Raw genomic sequence first — 26,010 nt, 5'->3', positions numbered from 1 at the left:
TTGCCAAAGCTAATTTTCGCCCAAGAACACCAGAGAAACGTCTCCAATCATGAATGACATCAAAAGACACTTGAAAACGGTTTAATGTAGGGCAGTTACGTTTTTCTCGCTGGCTCTACCGTAATTTACGGTACCAACCGTAAATTACGGCAGCCTTCAGGGTGTTACGCCAAAGATAGACTGCCTTACGGTGGAGAATGGAGGGTTTCAGGGGCTACCGTAAATTACGGTAGCCAGCGTAATTCACGGTGGACCCATGGAATCCTTCTTTTGTTCCTTCTTTCCATACTTGTGTGACCCGTTCCACTCCATTCCATCTAAAGCAGTGTTTTCCCCATATTTTTTAAGCTCCAAACACACCTGAAACATAAGCAAATGTAGTCATCTAATTCAAGACAATTACATGATTAAATGAGTGATTAACTAGTCTTTCAACACCATTAAGGGTTGTCCTATGGACCACCCGTCACCACACGGGTAGTTGGTTTGAATGGTCGATTAAAGATGGATGACACAGCGCCTATGTGGAGGGTCATGGTAGTCATAAGGGTCATGGCCACACCCTATAGCCTAATAGTCGATGTAGCATTTAAGAAAAATACATAATTACTATTTTATCGAAAGAAATCAAGAATAACAAAAAAGGGTAAAAGTTAATTATATTATATTATATTACTATTTTATCGAAAGAATAAAAGGGTAAAAGTCGATTATATTATTGTATTATTTATATAATATATACTAGAATAACTTCTTCTCGTGTGCTGCGGGTGTAAAACCGTGCCAAATAGCACTAATACCATACTATTGCCAGTGATCACCAACACTGAAGTTGCGATGTGTTAATGCGAAGAAATTAGACTGAAACGTAAAATATATAAAAGAATAACTAACTCGATCTATGGTTCGTGAGTTGCGACGAACTTATCAAACAAGAAAAAATAGACAACGAAAAAGTAAAAAAGTACAAGGGACCATAGTTAAAGTAAAAAAGTTGTGAGGTTAAATTTGCAAAACACGAAAAGTTTTGGGTCAAAAGTAAGAAATCAAATTATGTGATGTTAAATTGTAAAAGATCAGCACACGCACGTTGCACTGTGTTATCTCGCAAAATTTAGAACGAAAAGTAAAAACTGACTCCAAATCTGGTTTTAGTCGACTCCCAGTCTGGTGGCATAAACCGATTGAAAGGAATCCGCACTCCCAATTGTGGTGATTTGCCGAAAAAATTAGAGAGAAAGGGAGCGCACACAGTCATGGGGGAGATCCCGAGAGAGAGTTAGAGAAAGAGAGGGTGGTGCAATCAACGGAATAAGATAAATAAGACAACAACTCAAATTTGGTGGTGATCAAGGGTGGCAACGTGTTTGGCAGTGGTATTGAGCAAAATAGCAGCAAGACTGGTGATCAATGAGGGACGTATTATATGCAAGTGGATGACCAAGGTATTTGATTTCAATTTCATATATTCTTACGTTTTTACGACATATATTGGTGACTTAAGAGTTTTAACAAATATTTTAAACATCTTTGTAAAATTGCACTCAAATACAAATAAATAATTCAAGGTTCTTAGACATTCTATTATTTCTATTGCATTCGTATTATTTACATATTATATATTTTAAAGTTGTCTGATATTTTGTTTTTATAAACACACACTTACATTACATAAAAATACTTTTTATTTTGAGTAGTTTTAAAAAGTCCATTATAAATATATATAATTTTGTTTTGTATGCCCACTTGGAGTCTATAACTCGTTTTCCACTAGGAAGATCTTCTATGGTCCAAGTTCCATTTTCTTCAAGAGCCTTTATCTCACTTTGCATGGCATCCCTCCAATGTTGGTCCTATGTGGCATGTTTGAAGCCTTTTGGAGCATCATTTGCGGTGATGGCCGTGAGGAAGGATTTATGAGGTTTTGAAAATTTTTCATAAGAAACAAAGTTAGCTATGGGACATACCATTGAGGATTCTTGATCGGAGGCGGGGGCGCGTGGTATATGGATGGGGGAAGCTTCACATCGTAATCTTTGAGGTGTACGGGTCTAGATCTAGTCCGTTTCTCCCTGCCTTGTGCAATACTTTCATTATTTTGATTTTGGGCTTCACAAACAGGAGGCTCGCTTGGCATTTGTGGTTGAGGAAAAATATCCGGCCCATCATGAATCGGCCTAGCATCATCGTTACTTGGGCTGTATTGGTTCATCTCTTCGAGTTCCACTTCTTCATTTAGGTTTCATGACTGTTTGAGCCCAAAACCTCGACACTTGTTATGCTGGGTTCACTGGGCCTGTTGTCTTCATCCATGAAGATTGTGAACACGTCCTCCCTTTTATGAAAAATCTTCTAAGCAAACCTTACATCTCTTGACATGATGATCTTGCCATTATTTGGATCGTAGATTTTGTACCCTTTCGTTCCATTAGGGTACCCCCATGAATACACCTAGTCTACCTCTTATCTCAAATTTGTCTCCATTTGTTTCAATGTTTCGAAAATACGCCAAGCAACCTAAGACACTCATATGATCATAGCTTGGTTTCTCACGGTGTAGTAGCTCGTATGGATTTTTGTCTTCAATGACTTTTGAAGGTAACCTATTTATGGTGTATGTTGCGGTTAAGACACATTCTCCCCAAAATCTTTTCGGGAGACTCGCCTCAAACATGAGAGCTCCCACCGTATCTGTCACACCCCAGCCGATGGCGGAAACATTGGAGTGAGACGAAAACGAGATTGCTCGAGACTTCGTAACGCTAAATTGTGACAAGTATTTAATAATAAATTTCATTTCATTCCTAACATCAATTACATTGTTTGAAATAGAAATACAAGGTTGAAACAAATAAAGTAGAACAAGTATTTGAATTTAGTGCGCGTTTCTAGGCATCCTACTAGATTTCGAGCATCATCAACATTCATAATCCTGCAACATGTTTTAAAGTATAGTTCAATACAAAAGTATTAGCGAGTATACAAGTTTTGGAGTACTAGCATATAAGTATAAAAGTTTGAACAATCCACATAGCAAAATTAGTTATCAAGATTAACATATAAACTCGCATGTGAACAAACAAGTCAACCCAAGGTTTAACGCAAGTATGAATGAATGACTTAACATGACATCACGAACACCGGCGGTGCGTTACTCCTATAGCGCTATGCATGTTAAGGGTAGGCTCGTACGAAGTTAATGACAAGTTTATCACAAAAAGAATAACCCCTTAATAACGAATCAAGTATAATATATTAGCATGTATGTATTGGATTGTTGTGTAATTGCATAAAGAATGTGTGTTTGTGTAAGTTTGTATAATGTAAACATGTGCACCCAAAAGTGTAAACGAAAAAGGGTATCGAGTATACTCACGGTTTGCGAAGAAATTTCCACTTAGTGAGTTTGACGAGTCTTGAGTTGTTGTAACACCGAAGTTACTAATTTTGGTTCTTGAACTTTTTGCCTAAAGTTGAAAATCTTGGAGATTTGAGAGAGTTTGGAAGTAATTTGGAGATGTTGCAAGTGTTTAAAAGATGTTAGAGTTGGTATTTATAAGAGGGTTAAGTGATTGGGGTTTAAATGAAGGTAGTTGGGAGTTAAATGAATGTGGTTGGGAGTTGGGGGTATTAAATGAGTTGGTTGGAGATTAAAAGGTGGGTTTGGGGTATTAAATGAGTTGGTTGGAGTTAGGACGTTAAAAAAAGTGATCGGGGAGATGAAAATTTTCATTTTTAGTCATTGCACTTGTATTGTTGGTTATTTTATGCTATAAAGGTGTATGCAAGTACATTATAAGTATGATACATGTATGAATGTGATTCCGAGAAAATATAATCTCGATGTATGTCTCGGTTTTAAATTAAAACGCGTATTTCGCGACTGATTACATATTATGCATGTATGATTAAACAAGGTTGATATAAAAATACGATTTCCATTATGATCAAAGTGTCGAGATTACAAGGATTGAAATGAAGTAATAATACAAGTTTCTAAAAAAATGTGAATACAACTTTCTAAATATGGAAAGTACAGAAAATACAGAGCGTTACAGTATCAAGCAAGTGCTTATGTTTCCTTTCCACGATTTCGTTTTGTTGTGGAGTATGCGGACATGTTGTTTCCAACATGATTCCTTTTTCCTCAAAAAAATTTACCATTTGGTTAGAAATGAATTCCCCACCGTTATCGCACCTTATTCTTTTTATATCCTTTTCAAATTGTGTTTTAACCATCTTGTAAAAATGCATTAGGCATGTGCTTACTTCAAATTTATGCTTGAGAAGGTAGACCCAGACGGTCCTACTATAGTCGTCGATTATTGTCAAAAAATAGTTGACTTTTGTAAAAGAGGACATACGGTACTTACCCTATATATCACATTGAATGAGGTCGAAACAAGCATTTGTTTTAGTCATGCTAGTAGGAAAAGGCAATCTAGTAAATTTAGACTTCCGGCAAGAATTATTATTGTTCTTAAATGAAAAATTGCTAAGGAAATTTATTTGAGATAACTTCTTGTCACCCTCATGTCCGAGTCGTTTATGCCACAAATCACTAGTCACCATCATAGCTTTCCTTCTAGTCCCAAGCATCTCCATTTGATATAGACCATCCTTGCACCTACCCGCTCCAATCAATTTCCTCGAACGCAAGCCCTGCATAACAAATAAACCGGGAAAAAATATTACGACACAATTTAGATCCTTTGTGAGTTTACTCACAGATAGGAGATTGAAAGTGAATTTTGGGACGTGCAACACATCTTGCACGGTCGCGCTATTTGGCAAGGTGTGATCCCCTCTTACGTTTTCTCCATTGGGAATAATTACGGGCGGCTCGTTTATGGATTTGGTTCTATTCTCAAGGGCATCAAATCTGTAAGTAATTAGTTTCGTACATCCGGAATACACTATCCATTCATCATTATGTCTAACCTTACCGGCCATGTTTGCAGTGCGAGGAGGTTCACTCTGTGCGGACTTGTTTTCTACAGCAAAATGCTTTTGAAACTGTTCATATTGTTCTTTTGTCAAGCTTGCAATCAGGTCTGGTTCGGTCTCAGCACATGTTGCCTTCGGTTTTGCTTTCTCTCACTTATTTTTCACGTTCTACCATTCCGGGTAACCCACTATCTTAAACATCCATCTTGTGTATGTCTATCCTTCCACAATGATCACAGTGTGTGGCACCCTTGTTTTCTTTCTGGCCGATCCGACTTGATGGCCCACCCCATTTCACAGAGGCTTGAAAAGCCATCATTTCTTTTACCGGTTTCCTTCCCTCGGCTATGGTTCTTTGTTGCTCATCCTTGGCAACAACATGGTAAGCATTTCCTAGGGATGGGATGGGATGGGATTGGTTTGTGATGTGTGCAAAATGCAACATATAAATTACATCAAATGAGGCATAAAACTAACCATTTTTAGTACTAATGTTGGAAAAAGCGTGTTTTTTTCTTCCTTTTGAATTTACAGGAACAAATGTTAAACAGACAAAAGGAGCAAATAAGCAGCCAAAACCAACATAATTACAAAAAGAAGGAATAAACATGACATGCCCAACCCCTCGGCAGTATCCCCAGAGCAAAAACAAGGAATCAGAAGACTGACCACGGGGCCATGCTCAACTGGGCATGGGGCGTGGTCAGGGACCTGCACAAAAGATAAACCTGTAGAAGCTTCCACGCCCACCACGGGGGCGTACCCAGCTCAGCACGGGGCGTGGTCAACACAAAGATACGCCGAATCTTGCCAAATCTTGATAGTACAGATACGAAGAAACTACGGGGCCGTGCCCAGGAGACACGGGGCCATGTGGGGCCCTCTGCTGACACTTGCAATTAATGAAGGAAGAGAAAAGGCTAGCCACGAAGTGTGCCCAGCGGGCACGGGGCAGTGGCCAGAGTTCTGTGCAGGCTATAAATAGAGGTGCTTGGTTCACTTGAAAGGCATCCATTGGCAAACCACTACTCTCCCACTTTGCCACCACTCCACCACCACTACAACACCAACACCCACCACCATCATCCATCATCCATCTTTAGAGTGTGTAGTAGTCTCGGGATCCAAGATTGATTGTAAGGGTTCTTGCCAATCAAAGGCCATGTTTGGTTAAGCCTCTTACATCACTTGGTGAAGACAAGTCATTATTGTATTACTTTTGATTTTTAATCTTTCGGCACTTTTTATTTGGGTTTGTATTAATGACTTTAATAACTAGTTTCTTATGTTGAAGTTGAATTTTTGTTATCATTTTTCCGTGGTGTCTTGAAGTTACTTTACTGTCTATTTAAAGTAAAAGATTGCATCATTCATGTCTTTACGATCTATATAAAGGCATGTTGACTACCTGGTCAGAGGTTAGGGGAATGGTTTGGTAAGGTTTTTGCCTTGTTCAGTGTATAGATCCTGCAAGGACCTGGTTCAAGCTTACTAGGACCTCCTTCAATACCTACTGGTATTGGATGACGGGAGTGCGAATAGCTAGAACCCCTCATATGTAAACTACTATTAATACATTAAACCGGCTTCTTGGGATTGTATCATTGCTGACTCAAACCACTTAGCCGAGGGTAACGTCACCTTCAAAAGAGGGGCCTACCACTTTTCGCATTAATAACTTACTGAAGAAACACTAGTTAATCGACCGGAATCAGATTAGCTAGGGGGTTTGGATCTGCATAAAAGGGTGTAGTTCTCTCTCGTTTGATTTGATCAGACAGGTTTCTTTCTCCTCCGGTGAACACTGCAAAACAGAACACCTTATTCTCGTCAAGGGGAGGACGGAGGTTCTCTCCTTGACCCGACTCCGGCGTGAGAATAAGTAGGTGTTTATGGAGAAGAAGAAGTATTTGACGAAGTGTGTGTAACTTGAATTTCGTACCTGAATTTATTCTCTTATTTATAACCGAGAGCTTGGGCGGGAAAACCCGTTGATGAAATGTTAACGGAAGATGCTAACCCCGTAAGCGGTTACATTTCCTTCCGTTAATCTTCTTAATCCGATGTGAATGCACACGGATCGCTATTTAGATCTATGGCTGGGGAAATGCCACGTGGAAAGTAGATGAGCGGAGGTTCTTCTCCAATTTCATGCTATCATCGTGATTTCAGGGAGGCCTGAGATGAAAACACGTGTCCAGACGGTTATAACCGCTTAGTGGTGCACGATTGAGTTCTTCTAGAAGATTATTGCCATAATCCAGTGTGACTCCTTATTGTGTGGAATCAGTTAAACAAATAATACCCAAGTCTGGGTATTATTTGAGCGGAAGTACTTAAACTAGGATTTTTATCCTTTGTTATGAAGGAAAGCGCAAGGGTTTAGCTTCCTTTTGGCGCGCAAGTGTTGCTTGTTATCTTTTTTCTAAGCCTTTCCTGTAGGACCAGTGCGCGGTCGCGCAAGGTCTAAAGAAGGTTCAAAAGATGAGACTGAGATGGTTCCAAGTACTTGTTATGGAGTTTTTTGGGACCTTACCCCTTCACTTGCTTAATTATCTTTCAATATTCCGACCCTTTGGGATTGTATCCCTGCTGAATCAAACCACTGGGTTGAGGGTAACGTCACCTTCAAAAGAGGGGCCGACTACTATAACTAAGATAATCTCTTAAAAAGTCCGAAAGTACTAAAATCATCAAAGGATACATTAAAGGCGAGTCGGATCCAAGAGATTCTATCTTGTCTATCTCTTTTTTATTTTATTTATTTTTGCATTTTTAGTTTTTATTTTTATGTTTCAAAACTTTTCTCAAAAATTTAGATTGATTAGACGTTGAGGATAAACCGGTATTAAAAGCTCTTCTGTCCTTGAACGACCTCGGTATCTTACCAACGCTATACTACGCTCACGATGGGTGCACTTGCCCAAGTGTGTGTTTAGTGTTAGTAGAATATTGTGTTTTATAAATTTAAAACTTGACTAATGCGTAAAATGGGCTCAAAATATTAATAAAATCATATCACACCTAACGCACACCACTTTGGTTGCAAGAATTTGAGTTCTAATGATGGAGAATTCTCCATCTAGACCCATAAAGAACTCATAGAGTTGTTCTTTCTCTCTAAGTTCCTTGAGCGATTTTCCAATACCACAAGTACAACCGCTGCACTTACAAATCGGAGTAGGTAAAAAAGACTGCATCTCATCCCACAATCCACGCAGTTTTGTGTAGTAGGCTGATACCGTCATCCCTTCTTGGTTGGTGTTCGAGATGGTATGCTTCAATTCATATGCACGCGTTGCACTTTCTTTTCCAAACCGCTCTTTAAGATCCTTCTAGATTTCCGACGCTTAATTGGTGTACTTCACGCTTCCTCAGTCTCTTTCTCCATGGCAGTAGTGAGCCATCCCTTGATCATCGCGTCGCATCGCATCCTTGCCATATAGTCTGCATCACCCGTTTCTGGCCTTTTGATAGTTCTGTCGATGAAACCTATTTTGTTTTTGGCAAACAAGAAATTTTCCATCTCTTGGACCCAATCAAGATAGTTGTTGTCGGTTAATGCATCGTTGACATGCATTTGCCTCAGATAATTGGTTTTGGCGAGTTCTATGTTTGCAACTTCTGTCATATCGACAAGATGGTGAAAAGAACGTTCAGGTTTTGGGTTTGGATCGAGCATGATGATCACCGCTCTGATACCATAAAGGACTTTGTATATTTTTGATACCAATTTCCTAATAGTGATTGTTTATAATACATGTATCCCTAAAACATTGAGGAAAAAAGCAACAATGTTCACGTGAATATGAATTTGTGCTGTGTACAAATAGAGTTGTACAAATACCTGGTTAAATCCTAAGTTAAGGTTTTTTCTTAACACCACCCCTTTCTTTCGGTAAAACATAAAATACCTTCAAGCCCTATGTTGCTACAAAAGTTGAATTATCATGTAAGCATCGGTTACTAAATTATTAAAGCCATAAAAATATGTATACGTTCTTAACTTAATACATGACAATGCAATCTACATGATCAACTTAATGTTCTCATTACTTGGCTTAAAGGGTATTAATAGTAACATATTGCTAAAATCACGCAAATAGTGAAGTCTACAAGTGTAATAATCACCACCTCCACACCAACAAAGGGCAACATAGTAATTGTAAATCGATGACATCTTCATTAACTTGTTGGTGGTAAAAAACATGAAGTAGTAATCAATATTATTTTTATATAACTTCGGTGTAGCCATTATATTAATTAAAAAATTTTACTATTTTACATGTAACTTATTTGATTTGCGTTTATTGTCAACTTTATTTATTAAATATCACAATCAAACAAAAACCATACACGAAGTGAAGACAACAAAGGTTTCACGTATGTCATGATTTTATGTTATTAATTTATTATAAAATAATAATAAAGATATAACATAGCAGGATAAATCGTGTTTATTTGGTTTTCTCAAATTAAAACAAAAAATATTGATAGCCGAACAAGGATGTGGACTAAACGTCATTTAGATCGTACATCAATTTTAGACTATGGGGTGTGGGGCGTGGATTAGGCGGCGGTGGGCCTTTAACGCTGGCCAGACCACACCGGGATAACGTTGGCTATGGCGTGGGGTGGGGGCAGTGCGACATGGCTGGCTTTGATTGGATGGTTCGATCTAGCGTTTGGGGGTAGCTATTGGGGGTGGCGGTTATGGTATGGTAAATCAAATTTTAAAAAAAATTACATTTTTTACGTATAAATACTCACCTAAAATTACATATTTCTCATTCTTCTTCAACCAAACCCACACCAAAACGTCGAAAATGGTGCATTAGACCGAAGAGGAAGAAATAGCACTAGTGACATCGATTGTTGACGCACAACATACCCTACAACGCGGTCAAACCGCATATTGGGGCGAGCGTTTCAACACACGTCTGGAACACGCGTCACAACTTAAACGCATGTCAACACAAATGGCGTGAGCTTAAACCGAAGTTGGATCGGTTTTAAGTTTGCGTCGACCATGTCCCTACGGGAGACTTGACCCACGACGATCGAGTGGAGATCGCAAAAATCGAGTACAAGCACGACGGAAATATGGATTTTAAGTGGGTTCCCCACTTTCATATTTACCGTCCTTTGTAATTTTTTTTTAATTTTTTTAGGATTTAATAAGTAGGTTTTTTTATTTTTTAGGATTTAATAAGTATGTTTTTTTATTTTTTAGGATTTATTAAGTAGGTTTTTTTATTTTTTAGGATTTATTAATATGTTTTTTTTTTATTTTTTAAGATTTATTAAGTAGGTTTTTTTATTTTTTTAGGATTTATTAAGTAGGTTTTTTTATATTTTAGGATTGTCTTTTATGTAACTTTTTTTTTAAATTAATATAAGTTGTGTTTTTTTTATATAATTGTCAACTTTAAAGAAAAGAAAAAAAAAACACATGACACCCCACACCGGCCTGGTCACGCCACACCCCACTTTTTTGGGTGTGAACTAGTAGAGCCCACATCTGCCTGATAAAACCCACATATGTTACGTATCGAGCAATGCCCCAACCCAAATCCCTTCACACCCCATATTCTTATATTTTATACATGCAAAACGGACTGTTTCTTTGCTTTTGTGTTCTATTTATAGTATTTTGATTACTATCACGATGCAATACATTATTATAACCATAAGTTTTGGCACCATTCTAAAATTTCAACACTAATTGACGTAATATAATCATCACAATGCAAAATAATGAATTTTGTTTTTCTCATAATCAAATTAACGGAAATAATAGTCATTTGGTGCCAGAAAAGTAATGTAACATAATATGATGGCAAAATTAAAAATATCTTAACCTTATTACATTCTTGTGCTATGTGGTTTAAACTTTAATTAAAATTAAATTTTTTGGTACTATAATACAGAAACACACGTGAAATTAATTTACTCCAATAATTAATAGCTCTTTATATTGAGTAATGTACATAAAAGGATAAAATACGAAACTTACCGAAAAACAAATTAATATTGATAACATATACCAAATTTAATTAACCAAATTACAATTTTGACTGTATTCAACCTATGAACTAATAAATTTAATTATTAGTATGATAATCAATATGATAACATATACCAAATTTAATTAACCAAGTTACCATTTTGACTGTATTCAACCTATGAACTAATGAACTGATTATGAAAACTGCTGATTTATTATCGTTTTTTTTTTCAATAAAATAATCAATAAACAAATTAGATAAATAATTTAAAAGAAAAGATAAAAGGAGGAAGTATAAGAGGAGCTCGAAATCATTAAAGTAAATAAAGCTTAAACTTGGCTGAAACTGATCTTTTAGTTATTTATTAATCACTTTATTTATATAAATAACAAACTTGTTTACGCTTACGAACCTAGTTTAACTGAAATATATGAAGCCAAAACCCAAACTTGTTTATTAAACAAGCTTCGACTTCCAAACCGATGTTCATCAACTTAAACTTAGCACAACTCATTTTTTTTAACAAACCAAACTCAATCACTTACAAGTGGTGGTTGGCTCGCTTGAATCCCCCTAACGCAAACATTGGACGAAAGCGCTTTTATTGGGTGTTTGATATAACTCATCTGAATTTTCAAACACCACGGATAAATGGTGGTGGGCCATCTTTAGTCACACGAAGAATAGTAATATATATTTATATACATATCATTTTAATTGCTTTATTTATATAATTTACAAACTTGTTTAGGCACGCGAACCTCATTTAAATTAGTATATGAAGCATGGACTTAAGCTTGTTTATTAAACAAGCTTCAGCTTACAAGCCGATATCAAACAACTTAAACTCGTCTCAACTTGACTCGAGTTAATCCCACCCAAAGACAGTGGCACGCCCAAAAAAAATTCATGGGAGGAAATCAAATGGCTTAACTAAACATTTAAGATGGACGATCGGGATTTTTACGTAAAAATTAACACTATTTTATTTCATGAGGGGCGATTGCCCCCCTTGTAATCGGGTATGCCCTTGCCCAAGGCACCTCCAGCATGTGCAATCCAAAATTCCAAATGGGTTATGTGGCATTTAAAAAAATAAACGCAAACGTTGGATAGCGTTTTTCGAGTGTTCGAAATAGCTCATCCAAATGTTCAAACATTCAAACATCACAGAGGGAAGGATGGTGGTGGCGGGCCATCTTCACTCATAAAAAATAGTATATGTATACACACACATTATTTTAATAGTTTTAAAAAGTTGTTTGAGAATGATTACCACTGACAAAGATGTTGACGTTTGTAAAGATTTGAAATTAATCTGATGTGACAGCTCACGTGACGTGCATCGCATGCAAATGCATGCAATCACGTTTCTTTTAAATTTAGTAAGTAAAAAAGTAAAAAGATTAAATAAAATATTAAATGCGAATTGTTAAGTTTTGAAAGAGATTGAACAAAAGGACGATGTGCCCTCTCATGACTTGCACACCCATGTGTCGTTTTAGTTTGTGCTATCTTGTTTACCCCTCCTCTCTCTAGTTTTCTCTCTCTCTCTCACACACACACATACTGACTTGGCTCTCATACATTGACTTGTTCTCCGGCGAATTGCTCCGGCTATGACGCCTGAGCCAGAGATCGGTGAGCTCAGCTACACCTGATTTACGATTTGACATATTCTTTTTCTACCTCATATCTTGCATTTTTTTTCTTCATCAAATTTGCGTGATTCCAATTTTCATACACGCGATTCTGTTTTTATAATAATAGGGTTTCAATTTGATTTCTTTTTTCGTTTCAATTCATCCAAAACCTCATTTTCGTAATTGTGGAATTAAATTCTCTGAATTCACCGATTCTGCTGTTTTGATTCTCTGAATTTCTTTTTTACTCTCTTTAATATTGTGTATTTTTATATGGAAAAATCTGTTTTTCTGACAATTCTTCTGGGGATTGTTAACGATTAAATAAATCAGCTTTTTTAGGTAATAATTGTGTGAAATTGGTTTTTCTGTATAATTAGAAATTTAGAACACAAAAAAGGTGTCGGTTATTACCTCATAACAATTGTCTGGCTGTTAACATGTTTTATCTATCTGTATGTATACGTTGCTATTGAATTATCTTGTTAGGTGGATGGTCAATTTAGTGAGAGAAAATGCATTTTGGGGTTTTGGCAGGTTAAGCTCAGAGAATGGGAATTAAGATCCATCAGAGAATTCATATTATTCGATTCCGGTTCTAAGATTTCGGTTTTTGGTTAAACAGACCGATTTTAAGGGGTACTTGTTGCTAGAAAGAAACCGAATACTCGGCTGTGGAGTTTAGTATGAGCTTTGAGAAGGAATTCCAAATCCCTAATGGAAATAGGGATTACTGGAGTTCTGTGACTCACGGAATGCCGATTCCACGTGAGAACGGAATTGGACATGGTGAAGGTTCCCGGACGACAGTGAGAAGTGGAATCGAGCTTGTGGGTGTTGGGGATCCTACATTGGCTCCAGGAAGGCCGATGACGATGGATAACGGAATCGGGTGTGATATGGGTTCTTGGAATGCAACTACTGAGGGTAGCATTTTGCAAAGGAATGGAATTGGCCAAAGTGGGAACTCCTGGTTTCCGGTGACTTCAGAAACGCAGATAGACGAGAGAGCAAATCCGGTTCCTGTAGAGATGCACGAAAATCGATCAGAAACCGAGAATTGGGGTGATTTACTTGGGATGTACACAGATTTGCTGCAAGAAAAGACACTTGATACGAATGGAATTCTTGGGGATAATAACCGACAACCACCACCAGTGGTTTGTAATAATGGGAATCAGAGTTGGGTTGCAAGTAACAGGAACTTGACCCAAACATTGAACCGTGTCACGTATCAGAATCAAACCCCTAACCAAGCCACAACTTATAATACCTCGTTGACTTCTATGCTAGGAGGTCAACAAACACAGAGGTTCACTTCAAACATTCTGATCAGTAATGGACACAACCCAAAAGGTGAGTAATTTTTGTATATCAAGTCTAAAGTGTACATTTCAAATGCTACATTGGCATATTATTGTTACAAATAGGGCTGCAAACGAACTGAACTTTCAGCGAACAATTCATGAAACGTTCGGCGGAAAATTCGTTTGTGTCCGTTCGTTTAATAAATGAACGAACACGAACAAACAAAATTTGTTTGTTTAGTTAAATGAACGAACATGAACAAAGGCCGCGTTCGTTCATTTATGTTCGTGAACGTTCGGTAACGTGTTCGTTTATGTCCGTCTGTTTGTGTTCGACAGTTAGTTAGGGTTTTTAATTTTTATATTTATTTTTATTTTTTATATTCTTTTGTTTATTTGAGGTAATTATGACAAATAAACCCTGTTCCAGTATTCCCACACTCATTAGTATATTTTGGGTGGATCTTCTTAATGCTTCCGATGAAAAATGCATGTTTTATTCAAAATTTAATATATGTTCATGTGTTCGTTTCTATTCAAGAACGCTTGTTTGTGTCCGTTTGTTTTCATGAACTTCCGTTTGTATCTGTGTGTTCATGAACGTTTATTTGCATTCGGTACCTAAAATTAGCAAACGATCTAGAGCGCGTTCATTTCCTTAATGAACAAACACAAACAAAAAATCTTGTTCGGTAAGTGTTCATGAACACATGTATTTCCTTAACAAACGAACACGCCCGTTCGGTTAGTTTACAGCCCTTTTTGTTCAAATACATATAAACTAAAGAATGCTAAAATAAGTTATCTTAAGCAATTTCAGGTTACTTTTATGACAACAAAACTACAAATGTGATGTTAAAACTGTTTACTTGGTTTTCTATATAAAAAAAAAAAAAAAAAAAAAAAAAAAAAAAAAAACACTACTCATTTACTTGTAGCAAACTAATGTACTCAATAGTGAACGGAGAACTATTGTTGTTTCACAGATGGATTCCCAGTGAATTACGAACCACGCTACAGCCCAGGTTCACCACCAAGATGGAAACCAGATGCAGCCGCATCACGCATAGTCGATTCTTTCCCATTTGCCCCAATCACACCCGATAATCAGCGAAAGCATATGGATGGTCAACGGGTACAAGAGAAAGTCAACTTTTCAGATGAAGAAACTTCAGCTCGAGCCGAAAACAGGCATGGAAATCAAACGATGTTGGAAAAAGATGCCGAAAATTTGTACAATGAACTGTTGCAGACGATTGAGAAATCTCCGCCTTCTGCGGTTTCAACAACACAGAAAGATAACATTATTTCTGAAGATAAAGATGAAGGCACTGACGTGCATAAAACGCCTAACCAAAAAACACCAACAAGAAGAAGAAAACACCGTCCAAAGGTTATTAGAGAAGGGAAACCAAAAAGAACACCAAAAGTTCCAATAAACGGTGAGATCCGAGTAAAAAGAAAGTACGTAAGGAGAAAAGGTGTGAATAATTTAAACGAAAATACCCCGGTGGAGATCGTTCAAAAAAGAAAATACGTAAGGAAAAAAGGGGTAGATAGTTCAAACGATAAAAATCCAACAGAGCCCGTTCAAAAAAGAAAATACATGCGGAAGAAGGGTGTTGACCACTTGGAAAGTCAACAACAAAAGACGGTGGATGATACTCCACCCGTATCATGCAAAAAACGGCTGAATTTTGACTTAGAGAGCGTAACACAAGATGAAGGCCATGACAGTAAAAGCATCCAACAGGATATAAACGTTCCAAGTACACCTGTCAAAGCAAGGTACCATGATTTAAACGTGCTTGCAAGACATATGACCACAAGTCCAAAACAAGATACAGGGGAGAACGGTTATATTAATACAGTAAATGAACTTGTTCATGGAAATGAAATCAAAAACTATGTTTTTCAAGCAGGCATGAGGCCTGCAAACGTGCAGCGCACTCCTCAATCATTCACAATTGAAGGTATGGTTAGTTTAGATGAAAAAAGAGGTATCAAAAGACAGAGTTGTGAGCAAAGGAGTTATAATGTAAACGCTATGAATTCTGTTCTTTGGTACCAAAAAATGTTGTTGGGGGTTGCAAATCGTGCAAATAACTGCAACCCTTTGAGCAATATTTTATTAGAAAATCACAAAAAAATGAAGATGCAAAGTGAGCTTCAAGACAACTCAAGACAAACGAAGGGCATATATATAAACGGGCCAACGAATCAGTTACTGAATTCTTGCACTGGAAGAAGTGACCCTGCTTATAAGGTAATAAATTACGGTGGAAATGGTGACAACCACCACTTCCGGCGACCAATGGCGGCTACACATTACTTACTGAAGCGACAGCTCTCAAATGGAATGCTGCGGCCCCACATGATGAGATCAATGCTAGAGAGATCACAAAGATATACTCAGGGTGCAATGATCAGCTGGAATCAAAATAGGGCCTCTAGATTTGCGGTTACAGCTTACCCAAAAGTAGAACCAAATTCTTATAACCAAAGGTTAATTGGATTGAATGAGAAGCTTCAGCAACATCGTAACAATTCCTTAAAACTTTACCAGCAATCCACAAGAAGAGCAAGAGGTGCCTGTTTGAAATAAGTATTAAACACTTTTTGTTTTACTATAGTGTAACTGCTAAAACCAGATTCAGGTCAGAACGAGTAACTCTTTAGTACGGGCCGGGCCAACACAAAAACAGCCTTTTTATGAACTTTATAAATGGATAATGTGTTAAATATAACAAAAAACTACATTATTAAAATAACAAGCTAACATTTCTAGCAGTACTATTTAAAAAATGTTACACGTTTTGTGAACATCGAATCTCTTTCAACCCGTTCAACCTGCCTCCAAACTAGCTAATTATTTTCTGTACCCATTTGATCCATTTCGAGAACGATATAATGTTTGAATAAATAATTCTAGCTATTTGTGCAGGGAGACCAAGGAAACAGAAAGTTGAATTTTCAGTAGTGGATGAAATTACATATAAGCTAGAAAGACTATGCATATATGACGGTAATAAGAAACAGCAAAATGAACTTGTTCTGCACAGAGGTAGTGAGGCCATTATTCCATTTGAGCCAATCAGGAAACGAAACCAACGTCCTAAAGTAGACCTAGATCCGGAATCAGAAAGATTGTGGAACCTGTTGATGGGTGATGAAGGAAGTAAGGGCGCTGAAAACATGGATAATGAAAAAGAAAAATGGTGGGAAAATGAAAGGCGAGTGTTTCGTGGGCGAACAGACTCATTCATTGCCCGTATGCATCTTGTTCAAGGTATAAATTAATTGAACTCCATTTTCTTTTTTTATAAAGGAAAGATACAGATTATAATATGTCAGTAAATGTTACCTTCTTCAGGGGATAGAAGATTCTCACGATGGAAAGGATCCGTAGTTGACTCGGTGATTGGTGTCTTTCTCACACAGAATGTTTCTGATCATCTTTCAAGGTGAAATTGATAACTTGAGTTATCTAATTACTAAGTACCTTTAAAATAGCACCTGTAAAAAGAGTTTTTAACGGGTTTTGTTACTTTTGCAATGTACGCAGTTCTGCCTTCATGGCACTGGCAGCAAAATTCCCCGTTAAGTCAACAACCGCCGACAAAACATGCTGCCAAGATGACAATATAAAATGTCATGAAAAGATAACAACACCATCAAACTCTTCTGAAAACATGACACAACTAGAGGAAGAAGTGATTCTATCACAAGATTCCTTTGACACTTCCACAATTCAAACTGTTAATGAATGCGGGTCAAGCTCAGGGTCAAACTCAGAAGCAGATGATGTAACAACTGGGTTTGAAACCAGTAAACAGTCAGGTACACCACAGAAAGACCATTCCAACAACGATGACCTTGCAACAAACATGCATCATCCACCAAAAGAACCTGCATGTAACATACAAATTTCTAGCACGAACGGTATCGAACTGAATACTTCATCCGGTCAGTTTCAAACGAGCATGACACCAGGTTTGCCTTCATCTAACTCTGGAGTGACAGAAGCATGCCATACAAGTAATGTAACCTATCCACAAAACGAAATACCGAAGTTCCAAACACCATCACAAAGCCCAAAAGAAGTCCCTACTATGTTTGGGGGAATACCTATTATCAATGTTGAGGACAGAACATCGGTAGTTAATAAGCAGAACTGTGTTGAGAATACAGTCACTGAAGCAAACTCAAGAGAGCCAAAGGTTTCTCACGTACCATTAAGTGGGTCAGGCCAAAATATGCCAAAAGCTACAAAGGAAACACCTGAGGATGAAAGAAAAAAAGCAATTGATTGGGATAGCCTGAGAAAAGAGGCCCTATCCAATGGTGAAAAGAAAGAGAGAAGCGAAAATGCAAAGGATACGATTGATTATGAAGCACTAAGACGGGCCAACGTTAATGAGATTTCTGACGCTATTAAGGAACGTGGAATGAATAACTTGTTAGCTGACAGAATGCAGGTACTAAAATTAACTTGTTAGTAGTAGTTAGTACTAAGGGTGTAAACAAGCCAAACCCGAGCTCAACTAGGCTCTAGCTCGATTAACTTATGAGAGCTCGAGCTCGGCTCGATTAACTTATGAGAGCTCGAGCTCGGCTCGTTGGTAACAACTCAAGCTCGAGCTCAGCTCGTTTATTATCTATTAATTAATATATTAAACAAAAATAATATAAATAATAGGCTCGTTTAGGCTCGCGAGCTCAATAAGTGAAGCTCGGGCTCGTTTACTAAACAAACTTGGGCTCGGCTCGTAAACAAGTTTAAATAAGCTCGGCTCAGCTCGTTTACTAGACAACTTTAAAATAAGAGGTAAATGCTATCAAAAATTAATAAAAACTAATATTACACTAAGGCTTGATAAGGCTCGATGAGCCTAACGAGCTTCACATGTCAGGATCGAGCTCGGGCTCAACAAATAAACAAGCTTTATTTTAGGCTTAAGCTTGGCTTGGGCTCGATAAGGCTCGGTTCGTTTCGAGCTTTTTCTCCGGCAGCTTGCGAGCCGCTTAGCTTGTTCGCACCCCTAGTTAGTACCATATGGTTGTAACTTATTAAACGGTTACTGCAATACTGCCTATATGCAGGATTTCCTTAACCGCCTGGTGAGAGATCATGGGTCAATTGACCTAGAATGGTTAAGAGATGCACCCCCTGATAAAGCAAAGTAAGCTCTAAATAAGCAGTTGATTTAACTTGAAGTGATGCCGTTATAAAATTTATAGCTTATGAGTTCTCTATTAACTTTGTATTGAAGGGATTACTTACTGAGTTTTCGAGGATTGGGGCTGAAAAGTGTCGAGTGTGTGCGCTTGTTAACACTTCATCATCTTGCTTTTCCAGTAAGTTAATGTTGGAAGTATGAATTTGTATAAGATTAGACGTGTTGAACAAGTTGTCAAGTTAACTTACTTGATGCCTTTTTTCTAGGTCGACACAAATGTTGGGAGAATAGCAGTGAGACTTGGGTGGGTCCCTCTCCAACCACTACCAGAATCGCTCCAACTGCATCTACTAGAAATGTAAGTATATAAAATTAGGCATATATTGCTCAAGTTATGAAAAGTATGCTGATTAAGTTTTCACACAGGTATCCTGTGTTGGAGTCCATTCAGAAATACCTTTGGCCCAGGCTGTGCAAGTTGGATCAGTTGACATTGTAACTAACACTTATCCCAAGAACTATACATGAAAAAACTATAAAATATAAAAAAATGGAAAAAAGAACTATTCTTGTATTATTGTATATACGTGTATTGACTATATACTGACTAACATGTGATTCTTTGACAGATATGAGCTACACTACCAAATGATTACATTTGGAAAGGTATATCCTCAATTACAAGATTAGTTGGTTTTAAGAAAAGTGTGAGGATTTAATGATGATTACATAAATTTAAATGAAGGTTTTTTGCACAAAGAGTAAACCAAACTGTAATGCATGCCCAATGAGAGCAGAGTGCAGACACTTTGCCAGTGCTTTTGCAAGGTATGGCTCGATTTCTTTTTTGGTTTATAAAACTTTTTAGCTTCTTTTAGTAAATTGAATGATAAACATGAACCATTGCACCGCAAACATAAAGATTAACACATATACTCTCCTCAACTAACAAGTACGTTTTAGAATCAAGAAGCAATAGTGTATTTCAGAAATTGCCATTATTAGCCACGTGAAACAATGTCTTGAGAAACTAACCATATCATGTAAAAGTAGTGAGTCTGCATCATACGTAGGTATGGGATTGGTATTATACCCGTACTCGTACCGGTACCGAAAATACCAGTACCAAATTTGAAAAAATCTAGGTACCAAATACCGTACCGAATATATTGGTACCGTATGGGTATTTCGGTATGGTACCCGCTTTGGTACCATTTTGTTTTTATTTTATTTTTTATCATTCATACAAGTACTAAATAGGTAAAATCGGCACGAGTACCATACAATACGAGTACCAAATAGGAAAACCGGTACGAGTACCAAATAGGTAAAATCGATATGAGTACCATAAATACTATAATACCAAATAAAACATAATATAGAAAAACTTTTAAAGTTCTATATAACATTCGGTCCCAGTACCCTTTTTACCCGTACCCGTACCGAAAGTACCAGATACCAAAATCAATAAACCTAAGTACCGATACATGTACCAAATACCTAAAATCGGTACAGGTACGGTTCGGGTTTTTGGAAAAAAAAAAAAAAAGAGCTCATCCATCAGATGGGGGTTACTTATCAACTCTAAATTACGAATAGAAAGAAAAACAAGGTGATAAGCATATAAGTACAAAGGGTACTAGAATGTATGATTGTAAGATATGTATACGCACACAGAGAGAGAGAAAGTGATAAACATGGCCACATGAGCATAAATCACACGTTGAAATACAGAATATCATACGGGAGGTCGAAAAAACTTTGTAGGACAGACTAATCTTCATATAACAATTCAATTGATGTTTTCATTCGTAAACAATGTTTCTGCTAGAAAATGGTTCAAGCATATCAATAAAACAATCTTAGAAGGTGATAAGATAAATTACCTAAAGAAAAACCATTGAACTCCTGGATAAATATCTTCTGGAAGGCTGAACAAATACCTTTAAAAACAATAAACTAGTTAGCAATCTATTGACCACAGGACACATACAAAAATATGTAGTATGTAAGTGCGTAACTAATATGATATAATAACATAAATCTATGTGATGCAGTGCAAGGCTTGCCCTCCCAGGACCAGAGGAAAAAAGAATAGTGGTTTCAGATGCTCCCGTTACAAAAGACCCAATATCACCTACGGGTATTAGGCTCATGTCACTACCTCCAGCTGAAAATGAATCACACAAAAGTGCAGAAAATTCCGGGAATAATTGTGAACCTATCATTGAAGAACCAACAACGCCTGAGCCAGAAGTGAATGAATTATCAATAAGTGACATTGAGGATCAATACTATGAAGATTCTGATGATATTCCAAGTATTAAACTCAACATGGAAGAATTCACAACCAATTTGCAGAACATGATGCAAGATGGCAACGACATGTCCAAAGCATTAGTTGCATTAAATCCTAAAGTTGCTTCTATCCCAACACCCAAACTAAAGGATGTTAGCCGGTTGCGAACCGAGCATCTAGTGTAAGTCTGAACTAACAAATGACAACTTTTTAAAATGTGTCTTGCTAATGGTAAAAAATAGCAAGACGGTTTAGAACATGAAGGTCTAGTTTATATAATAATTATCTGACTTAGATTACTCTCACCTTGTTGTAGGTATGAACTTCCAGATTCTCATCAACTTTTAGAAGGGGTTAGTAAATTTGTTGCTGACCACTTTCTGACACATGCTATAATTACAAACTAACCTCCACATTCTACTGATGATTTCAGTTGGACAAAAGAGAACCCGATGACCCAAGCCCCTACCTCTTAGCAATATGGACACCAGGTTGGCCAAATATTTTTTTTCTACATAGAAAAGAATAATGTAACCACGCATTATGTCATTAACCATAAGTTTTATGCACGTAGTACTCTAAAATCAGACCTTAACCAATACATTTCTTTGCTAGTTTATATGGCATAGTACTCATAAGTCATAATCTACATGATATTATACTAATTTGAAATTATCATATTAGGTGAAACTGCAAATTCAGTACAGGCTCCCACAACAAACTGTTTAGCACAGCAATCAGGTCAGTTGTGTGATCGAACAACATGCTTTTCATGCAACAGTATAAAGGAAGCAAATTCACAAGTGGTCAGAGGAACTATTTTGGTGAGAATATTGCTATAATACAGGATATATATCGTGGCTAACAAGCAAAACAAAATAGACCAAATAGTATTTAACTACTTTTATAACAGATACCATGCCGAACAGCAATGCGAGGGAGCTTTCCACTTAATGGCACATATTTCCAAGTGAATGAGGTACATAAATTTGAAAGCATATATAAGATTTAACTCACCTAAAGGATAAAGCTCATACTCTACGGTTTCTAGACATATAATCCAAATCAATAAATTCTTATTAACATGTCATCCATACATGTGTACCATGCAGATGTTTGCGGATCACGCATCAAGTCTGAATCCAATTGATGTTCCAAGGACATGGATTTGGAACTTGCCAAGAAGAAAAGTTTACTTCGGGACTTCTGTATCAACAATCTTCAAAGGTACAAATTCAGAACTATATAATGCATTTCATCTAAATTTAACATGTGTTTTTAGCCAAAGTTAACAGCAAAGATTGGTTTTTGCTAGGGCTAACTACCGAGGGAATTCAATACTGCTTTTGGAAAGGTATGTATCAACTCATTCTAGAACAAATCCAAAAATCGATGCCTTTTAATCTTACTCCAAGTAATTGTTTGCACAATACGCTTCACAATTACGAAAAAGCTTTTACTTTAGTACGATAATGAACTTATGGAACGCTAAAAGAACCATTAATAGAACCAACAAGGAACGATCAATGAAATGACTTACGTTCGTGTTGTAAATTGATATTCTTAAGATCGCCGAGCCCTAGTGATTTTCTTCTTTACTTCTCGATCAAATTAAGCATAAAACGCCTCCTATTCCTAGCCCCCTCTTAACATAATCATAATAATCTAATAAATGGAAACCACCTACCGTAATCCTAGTATAATTAACTCAAGAAAACTTCCTAATGTATATGCATAACGTGGTATTATCGTAACAGCTGTCTAGTTTCCTTATTTATGTTTATGCTTACTTGCTTAGTGTAAAACAATACATCAGACTTAACAACAACCCATATCAAGATTCATCCATAAAAATTATAATGAAGAAAAGACATGACCTAGTTTAAAAACTTGTAAAACACTCACAGTAGAAACGTGAGCAATTAGACCGGATGCAAAGGTGGAAACATGCACATAGATGTGTAGAGCCTTTGTAATTCCTTGAACACCTAAATAAAGAAGGCTAGTTGCAGCATGTGGACATAGGTCACACCGACCAAACCACGAAAATTCTTGTGTTCCGCTTTCTTTTGTGTATCGGTCGTGTGCATGCGTGTGTTGCATCAGTTCTAGTCCTAACAAAGCCTTCTGATACAAAAGATATATACCTGTAAAACGTTCTACTATAAACTAAAATTATAATATAATGGTATTTGTTGAAATATTTGCAGGATTTGTTTGTGTGAGAGGATTTGATCGAATAAATAGGGCTCCTAGACCTCTGATGGCTAGGCTACACTTCCCAGCAAGTAAGTTAATCACACAAAAAACGAAGGCGAATAAATGAGCTATGAAACATAAATAAAGCTCTAGGATCAAGACTTGTTGGAAGGAAAAGAGCTCAGAAACTAACCACTTGGTTTACATTAAACTGTCCATGCTTTAAAAGCAACAGCCATGACCTATGTAGGTTAGCGAAGAGAAATGCAGGATTGGTATTTATTCATTTCCCTATGCTCAAAAATGAGCCATTTTTTATCAGTTAGCTTGTTTAACACTTTAACATGAGAAAGAGGTTAGCAGAGCATTAGGTTCGTATTTACTTTCTGATACATGTATGAATTTTCTAACAGCTTTTAATAATGTCATTCGTCTGGCGCAATTGTTTGTGCAAGTGATACCCCAACGAACTAGGATTCCACAGTTCTACATATGACCAATCTTGATGTTGTATCAACTCAACCTTGGTTTTAAAAGGTGTGAGTCGCTTAAGAGTCCAAAAAGCCATGAAGTTGCTAGCCAGTAGTCTCAAGTTCATGAGGCATTCAAAAAATGTACACATAATTTAATAATAAAAAAACCATTAGGTTTCTATCTATATGTGCAAGGAACAAACGATATGTACAATCAAATAACTAAAATTTTTAGTTTAGTTATCAAATGTATAAATAACTGAGAAGGAAATTAGAACTGATTATTGTTCTCCCCTGCTCTATATCTCTCTTATCTTTGTCTTGGTAACCTCTCTCTCACCGCAAGTGAAAACAGATATGGATTATGTTCTCCCATCACTCCAACTCTCTTCCTCCCATAGTCCCATGTACCTCTCAGCCATGCCATCGAGGTTGTCCCCGGCCAAATTATACAGAAGCACAGAAAGCGTCACCTCAAGCAAAAGTGTACACGCCTCCTTGGTTTAAAAAGCGCGAGGCGCTCCGAAGCGTTTTGGTTCCAAAAGCTTTAAGCGAAGCTTCAAGCGCGAAGCGAGAGCTTCACGTATACGAAGCGCTCAAAATAAAAAAAAATTAAAAGAAATATTGTACACATCAATATAACCTATTCTACTTGTTAATCAATAATAAACACAAAAACATGATTAAAAAACACACTTAACACATAAAAAGCATAGTTAAAACATAAATTAAAGTCGAAACACACTTAAAACATAAACATAAACATAAAAATAGTCTTTAATCAATAATCATCATAGTCAAGTACGTATTCATCTCGGGTCACCAGATGAGGACTTTTCCGAGGCAGCAGTAGTGCTGTTTGATCCAGAGGCCATTAAGATTTCTAAACAGAAATCAAGTTGCAGAGAGAATAGAAGGAGAAAGAGGAAAACAGCGGCTGAAATGTTAAAAGACAGCGGCTGAAATGTTAAAAGACAGCGGCTGATCATTAGGGTAAAGTAGGGCCTCATTTAAACCCTATTTAAAGACTATTGGGCCTAAAAAATGGCTCAAATGTGACCTGATTGGGCTGAAGCGTCGCTTCAAACCATCATCGCTTCGCGCTTAAAGCTCGCTTCAAAACGCTTCACGTGTTGTAACGCTTCAGACAAAAAAAAAGCGCTTTTCCAAACGCTTCAGCGCTTCACGCTTAAAGCTCGCTTTTTTAAACACAACACGTCTCAAGTCTGATTTGATGATCGTGTCACTTCGGTGAGGCTTTTCCTGCTTGTTCAAGTCGCGCTTTTAAAACCAATGATTTTAACATATCTTACAATTATTACAAACACGGCATTACATATTCGTGTGTTACTACTTTCGCTAAATCCGTTAAATACCAACACTAAGAAGGATATCAATAAAAATTTATGTACCAACATTGCTAAGTGGTAACTAAACTGCAAATATGAAAGTTAATGTTATGATCTACTTTAAAGAAGAGAATATACCATCATATTCCTTCTACTAGCATATCAATAATAGATATCGATCTTGTTTTGAAATATATAAAATTCTAAATGTATTGTAAGGAAATCTTACCCTCTACGTCCCAACAAATTCATTGTTATATGTTTAGAGATCAAACTCGTTATTTTTCAGTGTAGATTTGAATATGAACATTTGTTTTGATTTCAATAAAAACTTAAAATCTACATTACATAACTATAGATTAATTCTATATATGACAGGTACCACATTCAACTTTCAAAACCAAAACTTCTAATAATAGTATCTTACATAAACATGAGTATCTAAAAGTAGACAATGAAGACTACAAACAAAAGAAATCAACATCAAAATGTTGTGAATGTTATACAGATAAACAATTATGTAACAATTAAACAACCATTCTATCAGCTTCTAAGCAATAAACACGTCATAACTCATACAACAAATTCAGCATCTCCAATTCTCC

The 26,010-nt window shown here is 36.8% G+C and overlaps 1 protein-coding gene across 1 annotated transcript; it reads left to right on the top strand.

Moving 5' to 3' along the window:
- The first annotated feature begins 12,443 nt into the window (after nt 1-12,443).
- LOC110904622 (DNA glycosylase/AP lyase ROS1) lies at nt 12,444-24,037 on the top strand. Its single transcript, XM_022150467.2, has 20 exons — nt 12,444-12,596; nt 13,136-13,954; nt 14,892-16,493; nt 16,850-17,194; nt 17,279-17,369; nt 17,471-18,383; nt 19,009-19,088; nt 19,179-19,263; nt 19,352-19,443; nt 19,512-19,580; nt 19,715-19,751; nt 19,831-19,913; nt 21,143-21,565; nt 21,701-21,737; nt 21,818-21,875; nt 22,069-22,208; nt 22,298-22,363; nt 22,497-22,611; nt 22,700-22,738; nt 23,595-24,037. Exons 2-20 carry the CDS (start codon nt 13,285-13,287, stop codon nt 23,708-23,710), a joined length of 5,061 nt encoding a protein of 1,686 aa, XP_022006159.1. The 5' UTR covers nt 12,444-12,596; nt 13,136-13,284; the 3' UTR covers nt 23,711-24,037.
- Nucleotides 24,038-26,010: the final 1,973 nt, after the last annotated feature.

This window comes from Helianthus annuus, chromosome 14, assembly GCF_002127325.2.
Source record: "Helianthus annuus cultivar XRQ/B chromosome 14, HanXRQr2.0-SUNRISE, whole genome shotgun sequence".
NCBI classification, from domain to species: domain Eukaryota; kingdom Viridiplantae; phylum Streptophyta; class Magnoliopsida; order Asterales; family Asteraceae; genus Helianthus; species Helianthus annuus.
The sequence above is the reverse complement of the archived record's forward strand: the minus strand, read 5'-3'. Positions and strand labels throughout refer to the sequence as shown.